Below are 13,526 nucleotides of genomic sequence, written 5' to 3' on the forward strand. Positions count from 1 at the left end.
CAATCTCTTGACCTCATGATCCATCTGCCTTGGCCTCCTAAAGTGCCAGGATTCCAGGCATGAGTCACCACACCTGGCCCTGTATTGAGGCTTTTTAACATAAAAGGATGTTGAATTTTATTGAAAGCGTTTTTTGGCATCTGTTGAGATGATCATGTGATTTTTGTCTTTAGTTCTCTTCATGTGATGAATCACATTTACTGATTTGCATATATTGAACCAACCATCCCAGTGATAAAGCCCACCTGATCATGGTGGATAAGCTTTTTGATTCGCTGTGTGATTTGGTTTGCCAGCATTTTGTTGAAGATTTTTTGCATCAATATTGATCATGGATATTGGACTGAGGTTGTTTCTCTCTCTCTCTGTCTCTCTCTCTCTCGCTCTCCGTTTTTTTGTTTTGTTTTGTTTTGTTTTTTCATCTTCACCAGATTTTGGTATCAGGCTGATTCTGGCTTTATAGAATGAGTTAAGGAGAAGTCCCTCCTCAATTTTTGGAATAGTTTCAGTAGTAATGATACCAGCTACTCTTTGTACATCTGGTAGACTTCAGCTGTGAATCCATTTGGTCCTGGGCTTTGTTTGGTTGGTAGGCCTCAATTACAGAACTCATTATAGGTCTGTCCAGGGATTCGGTTTCTTCCTGGTTCAGTCTTAGGAGGTTGTATGTGTACAGGAATGTATCCATTTCTTTTAGATTTTCTAGTTTATGTGCATAGAGGTATTCATAATATCCCCTGATGTTTTCTTGTATTTCTGTGGGGTCAGTGTTAAAATTTCCTTTTCATTTCTGATTGTGTTTATTTGAATCTTCCTTCTTTTCTTCTTTTTTAGTCTAGCTAGTGGTCTATTTTATTAAATTTTTCAAAAAGCCAGATCCTGGATTTGTTGGTCTTTTGAATGGTTTTCCTTGTCTCAGTCTCCTTCAGTTCAACTCTGATTTTGGTTATTTCTTGTCTTCTGCTAGCTTGGGATTTGTTTGCTCTTGATTATCTAGTTCTTTTAATTGTGATGTCAGGTTGTTAACTGATCTTTTTCACTTTGAGATGTGGGCCGGTGAAGAGGGAAACCCAGGCTTCTCAGATCAATGTCCTCTTTGACTATCATCCAGCATTTCAGCAGAAGAAAAGGTTGACCGACTGGCGCCTCCGGTTTTACCTTCCTATAGGTGACAGCCTAGGCCTTGGGGAAACTCTCCAGAAGGCACTATTTTTACTTAAAACAAGATCAAACCAGAAACCTTTTCACATGTGAGTCCTAAAACTGTAAACCGGAACCCTTTCATATGTGATTCCTGAAACTGTAAACCAAAACATTTTCACATGTGAGTCCTAAAACTATGTCAGTCCTAAAGGCTGAACCTCCCTTTGTTAGAAGGGCTTCGGACAAATTATGCCCAGGCTCCCGGTCGAATAATAAACTCTTTCCTCCTTTATTCGGTGTTCGGGAAATCTGTTTCCTGCGGCTGTTCTTGCTACACCTGTAGCGATATAAATTTGCCCCTTAACACTGTCTTAGCTGTGCCCCACAGATTCTGGCACATTGCATCTTTGTTCTCATTAGTTTCAGAGAACTTCTTGATTTCTGTCTTAATGTCGTTATTTACTCAAAAGTCCTTCAGGAGCAGGTTATTCCATTTCCATGTAATTATATGGTTTTGAGTGAATTTCTTACTCTTGATTTCTCATTTAATTGTGCTGTGGTCCAACAGATTGTTATGATTTCAGTTCTTATGCATTTGCTGAGGAGTGTTTTACCTCCAATTATATGATCAATTTTAGTGTATGTGCCATGTGGCAATGAGAAGAATGTGTATCCTGTTGTTTTTGGGTGGAGAGTTCTGTAGATATCTACCAGGTCAATTTGCTCTAGTGCTGATTTGGGGTCCTGAATATCTTAGTTAATTTTATATTTTGATGATCTGTCTAATATTGTCAGTGGGATATTAACATCTCCCACTATTATTGTGTGGGTATGTAAGCCTTTTTGACGGTCTCTCATAACCTGCTTTATGAATATGGGTGCTCCTCTTTTGGGTGCATATATATTTATAAAACTTACATCTTCGTAATGCCCTTCTTTGTCTTTTTTTATCTTTCTTGGATTAAAGTCTGTTTTTGTCAGATGCTAGGATTGCAACCCATGCTTTTTTCTTTTTTTCATTTGCTTGGTCGATTTTTGTACATCCCTTTATTTTGAGCCTATGTGTGTCTTTGCATGTGAGATTGGGTCTTTTGAAGACAGCATACCAATGGGTCGTCTTGGTTCTTTATCCACCTTGCCATTCTGTGTGTTTTATTGGAGGCATTTAGCCCATTTACATTTAAGGTTAGTATTGCTAAGTGTGAATTGTATCTGTCACCATGATGCTAGCTGGTTATTTTGCAGACTTGTTTATGTGGCTGCTTTATAGTGTCACTGGTCTGTGTACTTCAGTGTGCCTTTGTATCGGCTGGTATTGGACTTTCCTTTCCATGTTTTGTGCTTCCTTCAAAAACTCTTGTAAAACATGCCTGATGGAAACAAATTCCCTCAGCATTTGCTTCTCTGAAGAGGATCTTATTTCTCCTGAGCTATAAAGCTTACTTTGGCTGCACATGAAATTCTTGGTTGGAATTCCTTTTTTTGAAGAATGTTGAACACTGGCCCTCCAATCTCTCTGTATTGTCGGGTTTCGGCTGAGAGGTCCACTGTCAGTCTGATGGGCTTCACTTTGTAGGTGACCTGATCTTTCTCTCTAGCTGCCTTTAACATTTGGTTTTTTTCATTTTAACCTTGGAGAATCTGATGATTATGTGTCCTAGGGATGATCTTCTTGTGAAGTATCTTACCGGGGTTCTCTGCACTTCCTGAATTTTAATGTTGGCCTCTCTAGTCATGTTGGGGAAGTTTTCATGGATAACATCCTGAAATATGTTTTCCAAGTTGGTTCCATTCTCCCCATCTCTTTCAGGAACACCATCAGTCATAGATCCAGTCTCTCTGCATAATCCCATATTTCATGGAGGTTTTGTTTATTTCTTTTCATTCCTTTTTCTCTGTTTTTTTCTGCCTGTCTTATTTCAGAAAGTCTGTCTTCAAGCTCTGAGAGTCTTTCCCCTACTTGGTCTATTCTTCTATTAACACTCACGATTGCATTATGACATTCCTGTAGCAGGTTTTTCAGCTCTATTGGGTCAGTTTTTTTTTTCTTCTATACTGGCTATTTTGTCTGTTAGCTCCTGCATTGTTTTATCATGATTTTTAGCTTCCTTGCATTGGGTTTCAATGCACTCCTGTAGCTCAGTGATCTTCACTTCATATCCATATTCTGAATTCTATTTCTGTCATTTCAGCCGTCTCAGCCCAGTTCTGAACCCTTGCTGGAGAGGTGATATGGTCATTTGGAGGAAAATGGCTCTCTGGCTTTCTGAGTTTTCAGTGTTCTTGTGCTGATTCTTTCTCATCTTTCTGGGCTTATCTACTTTCAGTCTTTGAGGTTGCTGACCTTTGAATGTTTCTTTTTCTTTTATCCTATGTGATGACCTTGAGGGTTTGATTGTGGTATAAGGTGGATTCAGCAGACTGACTTCATTTCTGGGAGAGATTGATCAGGGGTCCAGTGCTTAGCTCCCAACTCCTGGACTGTGTGCTGTAACTCTGGAGGACTTGTACAGGACTCTGACTTTGTTCTCTGGCTCCTAGAGGTTTGGAGTCCACTGCACTGGGTGGGGCTGAGGTACAGCAGCTGCAACTGAGTGCTAGTGGATAAAGGGGTGTCTGCCTTCTTGCAGGCATTCACCACAATGGCGGTGGCAACGCAGCTGCCGAGGGGTTGGGGTGAGGCCCTGCTGGAGACTGTACGTGCTGTTGCACTGGAGGTGGTGTTGGCTTGGGGGCAGAGTACTGGCCAGCACAGGTCTGGGTGCCTTCTCTGTGCCCAGCAAGCAGGCATGATCATTCAGGATGTGGGAGGATCCACAGTTCTCTGTACAGTGTTAGTGCAAGGGTGAGGTGCTGGTTGGCGCAGGGCTTGCTGGCTCTCTGCCAGTCAAGGGTCCGTCTGCAATGGCAGTCAGTGAAGGGAGTGGGGGTGTGGAATGCACTACCGCATGCTGTTGGGCCAAGTAAAGCAAAACCTGACTGTGCAGCCAGCAAAGTGGTGTGGGGAGTTGCTGTGGACCTGGGAAAAGCTGCGTTATGAGGGGGGAGTGTGTGGTCTGGTGCGTGACTATAGGGGCCACCTCGCTGGAGCTCATGACCAGTCAGACACATTCCCCGACAGCGCAGAAGCTATGTTGTGAGTATCCAGGACACCCAAGACTGCCCTGCAAGGAGGTGTACCAGGTTGGGGACCCAGTAGAGGCCAGCAGACCAAAGGGTACTCAGGTCAGACCAAGCCTATCTGGTGTGCAAGACTGCTCTGCAGAATCAGGTCAGGCCATTCTCCTAGAGCTAAAGTCTCTTATGGGAGCAAATTAAGGCTACGGAGATGGGCCGTCCTTCATTGCGGACACTCCAGCACCATATCCTCTGGGCTCCACATCAGCTGGCTTGCTGCCCCACCACTTCTCCAAGCATCATTCCCTGCCATGTCATGTGTCTGCCATAGTTGAGGGGTTCCCTCCTGCCCAGGTTCCAGAGGCCTATGGAAGGAGTGGGTTGCTCCTTGCCAGTTCAACTCACCCATTCCCGGTAGCTGTTGTGGTTCAAAAATAAGTCCAGGTGTACCGTAGCCCGGGCAGCGTTCCCATCTTTCTCCTCCTTCAGCACTGGTTCTGTGTCTTCCCTCCATCCACTCTAGGCGTCTCTTCTCTGAAGAGCTGTCAAAAGCATGCCAGCCGACTCAGTCCCCCTGTGAGAGCCGTCCCATTTGTCTGCATCTGGTCGGCCCTCTTGCCATCTCTTTCTGAAATCCTGATGCAATTTCTGTGACCAGAACTATGACCTGGGAACTTAACTCTTGTTTATGTAAGTTATCTTACAGTAAAACTGGTTTTGTTATATGTCATCTCCCTTAGAATCAAAGGTTCCAAGAACCACTGACAGCGTGAAGTGAGATCTTACTTCTATACATATTGAGCCTTCAAAAATCTTTTATTTTTATTCAATTTCTGAAGATACCAGAGGGATCATTATTGAGAGGGAGGTAAAGAGTAGTCTGTTAGCCAGACCCTCATCTTTCACACCGCAGAGTAAATATATAATATCCAAAATCGGTACATCAGGAAATAACCACATTGCTGAAAAATCAGAGTAGAGAATCACATTGAAAACACCACAGAGATAAAATCCCCCAAATCTAGAATGTGAGAACTTTCATGGCACAAATGACCTACTTAATTTTTGTAAATGATATGGGAATATGGCAGAAGGGCAGTGTTATAGATTAGAAATTTAAGAAGCCAATGAACATAATGCAATATGCTGATTTTGTTTGGACCCTAATTCACATAAAGAAAAGATAATTTGTGAGCAGTTGGGGAAATTAAAACACAGGGTGGGTACTGAATGCTAGTAAATAATTATGAAAAAGGTATTAGAATGACGTTTTCAAAATGCTCCTCATATACTCGAGACACATACTGAAGATTTCAGTGAAAAGATATGATGTCAGAGATTTGCTTTAAAATACTCCAAGTCAAGCCATACAAAAAATTGTACTCATGAAGGATCACAGACCTACATGTAAATACCTAAAACTATGGCTGGGCTCGGTGGCTCACACCTGTAATCCCAGCACTTTGGGAGGCCTAGGCAGCTGGATCACTTGAGGTCAAGAGTTTGAGACCAGCCTGGCCAACATGGCGAAACCTCCCTGTCTCCACTAAAAATCCAAAGTAAGCCAGGCATGGTGGTGTGCACCTATAATCTCTCCTACTCGGGAGGCAGAGGCAAGAAAATTATGACTAAGGCTCATAATTAACAGTCAAATGTTTCTCAATAACAACAAAAAACCACTGTATATGTTAAATCTCAAATTCTGTTTATTTTTTTCCATTAAACACTTTATTGACAGAACTAATGAATGAAGGCCCAAGAGACTTTGGGGCCAGTGGAAGGGAGTGGGGGTGGTGGTTTTGGGGCCAGAGGTTTTGGGGCCAGGTGGGTGGATGAGTGGACCTGCCAGGTCCCAGGATGCTGGCGTCGTCAGCAGCTAGTTCGGGCCGGGACCCACTTGAGAGATGGTGATGGCGTGGAAGAGGGTGCTCAGCAGCCCGTCGTTATGAACCGCCATGTCCAGCAGCCGCTGAGTGATGATCCTCTCTCCTCTGTTGTCGGCCTCCTTGGCCGCCAGCTCCAGGATCTTGGCCGTCAGATACTGGATGACAGCAGCAAGGTAGACTGGCGCATTGTCGCTCAGGCGCTGGGCGTAGTGGCCTTCCCATAGACCGCGCTCCATCTTGCTAACGGAAAATATCAGTTCCGCTCGGGCAGTGCGAGAGCGGGTATGCCCCCGGCGGCCAGCAGCAGAGGACCCTCTACGGCTTCTCCTCTCCGACATGCTGGGTATTGGGTGCCCTGTCTCAGCTCGGCTTGCTCTAGCACAAGGTACCTCTCAAGATGACCGTTACAGCGTCCGGTACGGTGTATCCTAGCGACCAGGGCCAAACCCCTCATTGGCTGGGGATCCAGTCCCATGCGCATGCGCATCCTCGTGCCACCGCATCATCACATTGTAACGGCCTAGCCCTGACGTGGTAACGGCCTAGCACGCCCGTGGTAACGGCCTACCATGCACGTCCTGACAGCCTCACCAGGGACACGCCCATCAGGTGACCTCATCGATTTCCCATTGGCCCTGAGGGAGCAGGCCTGGGCCTAGAAGTGGCTGGAGGGCACTCCCATCAGGTGACCTCATCACTGTCCGTTTAACTGCCAGTAAGAGCTATGCTCTCTGGCGCCCCCATTAATAGAAAAGCAAACCAGCCCTACCTTCTATGGCTTTTCATAGTTGAAGAAATTTTACCATAAAATAATGAGATGGTTTCACAAAATACACACCCTGAAAAATGCAAATATTGTGTCCATTTTTCAAATATCACTGAAAAAATATTTCTTCCTCACTTTTAAAAAAGTCTGAATGCCTTTTCAAATAGTGTCTACTTTGTGTACCTTGTTCTTGAATTTCAAATGCATTCCTAACATAATTTAACAATGAATAATAATTCAGGAGTCAATTCTGATACTGTTATAGAGGAAACCGCTCTTGAGCTCTAAAACAATTAAACAACAAGAGGTGTTTGAGAAGTCGATAAAAAGTTCTTATATTTCAGATCTTCCCAATTTTTCTCATTCATATTCTCCAACTGAAAAAGATCTTGTGTCTGCCAGTTGGTGGCCTGCCCTTAGACCAGGTTTAATTAATTAGCAGTCTTCTCCAGCTGTCATGTGGCCTTATTTGCCTAGACACTAACCATGGCTCAGTACATTACTGAAGCTGAGATTCAAACCATGACCTTTTTGGTCCACTGAGCCACAGTGACTCAACAGCCAATCAGATCTACCTCCTCTTTCCACTGTGCCGTAAACCTCGTCACCCCTGAAAATGGGCATCAAGTTTAGCTTTCCATATGTAGATCAGTGTTTCTCAAAGTGTGGATTCCAGACAAGTGTCTTGCACATGACTGTGGTGTTTGTAAGAATGCAGATTCCAGGGCACTGTTCTTAGAGATTCCGATAGACTAGATATGTATGAGGCCTGATAATATGCATTTTCAAATGTTCCACTCTGTGATTTTCCTTGAGACTCATTGATTGACGGTGCAAATACAATTAGGGAATAAGGCCTATAGGACCCAACTTCATGTCATAAAAGGTCAAGATGGAAATAATTCAATTTGCTGGTAACAATGTGAAAAGAATCACTTAGGAAACTTGTTAAATATACACATTCCTAGGTCCTAACCCCAAACTAAAGGAATCATAATCATAAGGAGGGCCTGAGCATCTGTATGTTTAAAAGCCTCCCTTAGGTCATTCTGATATATTTTAACAGTTGAGAGCCTTTGTACCAGATCGATTACTTCAGGGTATCCAGCAACTGGCAGAGGTCTTGGTAACTTGCTGAGGACCCAGGAACCTATTTCCCGTTCTTGGAGTGTACCTATTTTAAATGACAAAGATACATACATTTTTGTGATACTTAAGGGATACTTTACATTGAATGTGGTTGGCATAAACACCTGCAGGTTTCGGAGATGGAGGAAAGCAAGAGCTACTATGGTGGGAAGTAGGTGATAACAGGTCCTGAGACAGCCAAACGTTTATGACCTCCCTCCGTGTATATTTATAGCAACCCGCCCCACTCTGCCCATCTCCCCGCCCCATCATGAAGGGCTGAAGGTGGTTAAAGAGTCCTGCAAGAAGAAGCCAGTACCCACGTGGAGACAGTAGGATTTTGTCTTAAGCCATTTTTACTACTCCTATCGGTTGTCCACAAATCAGCAGAATACCACTTCCCTAGCTCCAGGAGCAAAGTAGGACAGCCTAGATAGACACAGAGTCATGTCGCATTGCCACATATGTTCTCACACTATGTGCTATTACTCGGTGCTCATTAGTCAGAGTAATGCATCTCGGCAGGCAGGTACCATGCTCTCCTGGAAAAAGAGAACACCTTTTATATCATCTTACTCTCTACATTCTATGACTATCTACTAATTCCATCTCTTTTTTCCCTCTGGGTCCAGAAGGGTGCCTTCGCCATAGAGGTGACAGTCAAGTAGAAGAATGGAAGTAATTTGAATCTACTACCAAGAGTTAGGATATCTTAACGTGGTTCCAGAGTATAACAAAAAAGGACCTCATGGCTAAAGGAAGGTATGTGAGAACTCTTCCCAAAGAGCCTATTTCAGTCATTCTCCTGGAACACATCATAATCCACCTCTAGGCTTTTTTCACTTGCATCCCTAACACTAGATGTCAAAAACTAAACCTATCTCCTCAAAACTAATTTCTGTCAATGACATTGCCATCCTCCCAACTGCTCAGGCTAGAAACCTACAAGCTATCTTCAGTTCCTTCATTAACCTCATCCTCTACCTCCAATTAACTCTTTAAACCACTACTGGCCGGGGCACAGTGACTCATGCCTGTAATCCCAGCACTTTGGGAGGCCAAGGCAGGTGGATCACCTGAGATCAGGAGTTCAAAACCAGGCTGGCCAACATGGCAAAACCCCATCTGTACTAAAGATAAGAAAAATAGCTAGGTGTGGTGGCACATGCCTGTAATCCCAACTACTTGGGAGGTAGAAGTGGGAGAATTATTTGAACCCGGGAGGCAGAGGCTGCAGTGAGCCGAGATCGTACCTCTGCACTCCAGCCTGGGCAACAAGAACAAAAGTCTGTCTCAACAACAACAAAAACACTTTATACCACTACTGATTCAACCAAATAATGACGAAGACACTAGGGAAAAGAAAGTAAAGAACGGGTAGGAAGAATGATCAGGAGACATTTGACAGGATTTAACTTCCAGAGCACACAATAGCAACAGTCTCCTTCATGTCTCCACTTCCACCTTCCAGGTCCCCTTCTCCTAATTCTTCCCTCCCACAGGCTTATAACTCCCCTGTCCAAAAACCTTTGTTTTCTCCTTAATCTTACCTTCAACTCCTCCTCATGCACACAAAATGATTTTTTAGCTTTTTCCCACTCTTTCCCTACTTATAACCTAAACTTTAGCCAAATTATACCATTCCTTCTTTCCTGAACATGCCCCTTGTTTTCCTTGCTCAGTTTTTACTAATGCTCTTACTGTTGTTTGAAGATTCCTACCCCCTCCATCTGGTAAATCTGTACTCATGCCTCTGGGTCCAGCTCCAATGCTGTAATACCTCCTTCATCCTTCAACTGAATGTATTCTTTCCTTCTCAGGACTAAAAGGGCCTCACATTTTAAAGCTGCTTATTGCATTCTGCCTTCTCACACTTTCATTCCCCCATCTAGGGGATGGAAGGCTTGTATTTCCACATGGTACTTAGCAGTGGCTTTCCTACAGCAGTTACTTTAAAATTGTTTGGAATGAATGAATTTCCCCTTTCCTCAATTGCTAGGGAAATTCCCTACATGAAACCTACTTTATTATGCTAAATAAAGATAAGTGAATGATATACTGGTCATGGTCTGAACAGGCTTAGTATCTAGTCAAGGCAACCGACTGCAAAACAATTACAGAAACAGGAGAAAGAAAACAGGAAAGATTTCATAGAAAAGCTGGGCCTTTACAGGAGAATTGCTTGAATTCAGGAGGTGGAGATTGCAGTGAGCCGAGATCGCGCCACTGCACCCCGGCCTGGCACCTGGTGACAGAGTGAGATTTGGTCTCAAAAAAATAAATAAATTAAAGTAAAAGAAAAGCTGAGCCTTTATTTATAAGTAGTATCCCAAATGTTGGAAGTGAAAGAAAAGGGCATTGAGGTAGTGAGGACAGTATAACCCAACGGCATAGAGAAAGGAAAATGTGGGCTGAATTTGATTAGTGGTCTGAATGAAGCTGAAGAGTAGGGGTTGTGATTGTATAGTGTGAGATAGAACAGAAAAAGCAGAGCGGCATCACATCAGAGATATTTGGAATGCCATCAGGAATTCCAAATTTATTCTATAGGCTGTGGTGAGTCACCAGAAAAAAATGAAAAGGAGAAACACATGATCAGACCTACGTTTTAGGAAAAATGCTCTGGCATTGGAATGTAGCATGGTTTGTAAGTTGAAAAACTGGAGGTGGGGAGATAAATTAGGACAGCCCTTTCAAAAGCCATTCTCCTATTGGGAAATATGTGTTAGTTCAGCCTGGGTGCCAGTTACAGGAACCTGACCTCGGATAGATATCCAGGGAAGTCCAGAGAGGGAGGAACTGAAAGGGTGAGCTGAGAATAAGCAAGAGTCAAAAAACAAAAACACAAATAAACAGAATACAAAAGAGTAAAGTCTCCATTAGACTTGGCTTGTGGACCCAAGAGTTGACAAATTGGAGCCAAGATCAAAGTGAGAAGGTGCCTTCAGGAAGGAAGGAGAATGATCGGTAAACATCCTAAAGGCATCCAGACCTTACCTTTATTTGTTGGTGGATATGAGATGCATGGGTATGTTGGTCTGGTTTAAGGGATCAGGGGCAGTTAGATATTTCAATGATAGACATACAATAATGAGACCAGGATCTGGGGCAGTAGAAAAGAGAATGGAAGCAAGGGAACAGATTTTACAGGTAAAACTGTCAGGATTTGGTTACCTAATATAGGCAGTGGGAGAATGGGAAAAATGGAAGAGGATTCTGAGATTTCAACACTGAGCAGGAGGAGTGATAATACTACATTCAGATTGGGAATCTAGGAAGAGAAATATATTTATAAAAACGTGATGAGAGAGAGAGAGAGAAAGCAACACTTCAGATGCCTACAAGATACACAAATACAGATGTCCTTAGAAATTAGGTCTGGCATTACTGAGAAAGTTTGGAGACAGAGATGAAAATTTATCAGCTTGCTGCAAAAGTAATTGCAGTTTTTGCCATCACGGCAAAATTTTTTGTCGAGATGGCGTCTTGCTTTGTTGCCCAGGCTGATCTCAAATTCTTGGGCTCAGTTGATTCTCCCACCTGGGCCTGGCCTGCATCAGAATTTTCCTCCTTTAATCCCTCACTATGTTGTTGCTTCACACCATCAAAATGTCTCCAAAGTTTCATCAAAATAGTGGCCAAATTCAAAGGCACACGGGTGAGCTTGATTCCAAATCTGTAGAATAACGCTTAATCCCACACCAGGTTGTTGCTTCACACCATCACCATTATGGCAAAAACTGCAATTACTTTTGCACCAACCTAATACATAACAGTATTAGTTCAATATGTGAGAGTAGGTGAGGTCCTCAAAGGAGAGTGTGAAGAGTTTATGAGAATCAAAGAAAGAAGTCTGTGGGAACTCATTTTCTGTGTGGACAAGGAAAATAAAGCATCCAAGGAAAGAGGCTCCTCATGGTAGATTCTGAGATGTTAGTACTGAGTGACAGGGAGAGTGACGATACCATGATGCTATAAGGCAGATAAATAATCTAGAAGGAGAAACATTTTTGACATTGGATGGTTGGATGCTGAGAGAAAAATTCACACAGCTAGGATGGGATCCATAAGAATGCAAGAACACGAAGGCCGTGCATTCACTTTAGAGGCATGGCAGCCAAAAAAGTCAGAAAGAATGAGATCTTTGGTGACATTAAAGATGGAAATCAGGAAACTGAAGAGCAGATTTCTTCTTGAAAACAATGTACCCTTAGAAGACTATACCCACATTAAAATCATGCTAACATTCCTCAGAACTCCACTTTTGAAATTCCTTTCAGAGACAGTTCACTAGCTAAATAAAAAGTCAGAGGGTACCCACCATTGACATTCACGTGTGGTGGTTTCTTTCTCTCTTATCCTCCTCCCTCTTCGCTCTTTCCTACTCTCTCTCACATTTACTCATTATTCTTCCCTTTCTTCCGGATATAGTAGTTATAAACCTACCGCTCTGTTTCCATGAAAGTTTCTGCTGGTGTTGGCCTCTGACCAGACACAGGGTAGAGGAATAATACAGGGTAGGGACTAGTCCAAGGAGCCAATTTGAAGCCAGGAGCCAAGGAAAGCAGTAATTGCAATGCATCAGAAAGCAGACTGACTGCCATAATTGTATTTGTGTGCTGAAAGTCTGCTCGAAGGGCTGGAGGCTTATAACATACAAATTACAGTAAGTTAAGAATTTCCTAGATATGTGCTTATATATGAAAAGTCATAGACAAAGCACACAGATAGATACACATGAAGATAATCCTTAATTTATCACATTAATATGCACACATACAAACATGCCTATTTTAATAATGACATAGAGAATATGAATAAGAGAGACTACACTTATTTTGGTTATTTAGGAGTAGATTGCATTTCACTTTCTAAATTTATTTTTCCTCTCTGTTACTTCTAGAAAGTGGAACTAGCTTTATTTGGCCAGTAAGCTACACTTTGGAAATCCTTTTCAAGAGCTTTAGAGTATAAATTCTACATCTTGATTCTGGGCTCTTACCTCTAGGCAGCTGATACTGTTTGGCTGTGTCCTCACCCAAATCTCATCTTGAATTCACACATGTGTTGTGGGAGGGACCCGGTGGGAGGTAATTGAATCATGGGGGCAGGTCTTTCCTGTGCTGTTTTTGTGGTAGTGAATAAGTCTCATGAAATCTGATGGTTCTAAAAAGGGGAGCTCGCCTGCACAAGCTCTCTTCTCTTGTCTGCTGCCATGTGAGACATGCCTTTCAGCTTCCGCCATGATTGTGAGGCCTCACTACCCACTTGGAACTGTAAGTCCATTAAGCCTCTTTCTTTTGTAAGTTGCCCAGTCTTGGATATGTCTTTATCAGCAGAGTGAACATGGACTAATACAGCAGCACATTAATTTTCTAACTTTAGAGTGACCCATGATCATTGATTCTAATTTAGAGACGTGCCTCTGGGTGATTATGGCATATCCAGAGGGTTCACCGTGTGACCATCAGAGGTGAGAATTCTTA

General features: G+C 42.9%; 1 protein-coding gene across 1 annotated transcript; it reads right to left on the minus strand.

Annotated features, from left to right (window-relative positions):
- Positions 1-5,807: 5,807 nt before the first annotated feature.
- LOC118150630 (histone H2A-Bbd type 2/3-like) lies at positions 5,808-6,545 on the minus strand. The gene has a single exon (XM_035289168.3). The coding sequence runs from the start codon at positions 6,482-6,484 to the stop codon at positions 6,137-6,139; it is 348 nt and encodes a 115-aa protein (XP_035145059.2). The 5' UTR covers positions 6,485-6,545; the 3' UTR covers positions 5,808-6,136.
- Between the last annotated feature and the right edge of the window lie 6,981 nt (positions 6,546-13,526).

Source organism: Callithrix jacchus, chromosome X (assembly GCF_049354715.1).
Source record: "Callithrix jacchus isolate 240 chromosome X, calJac240_pri, whole genome shotgun sequence".
NCBI lineage: Eukaryota > Metazoa > Chordata > Mammalia > Primates > Cebidae > Callithrix > Callithrix jacchus.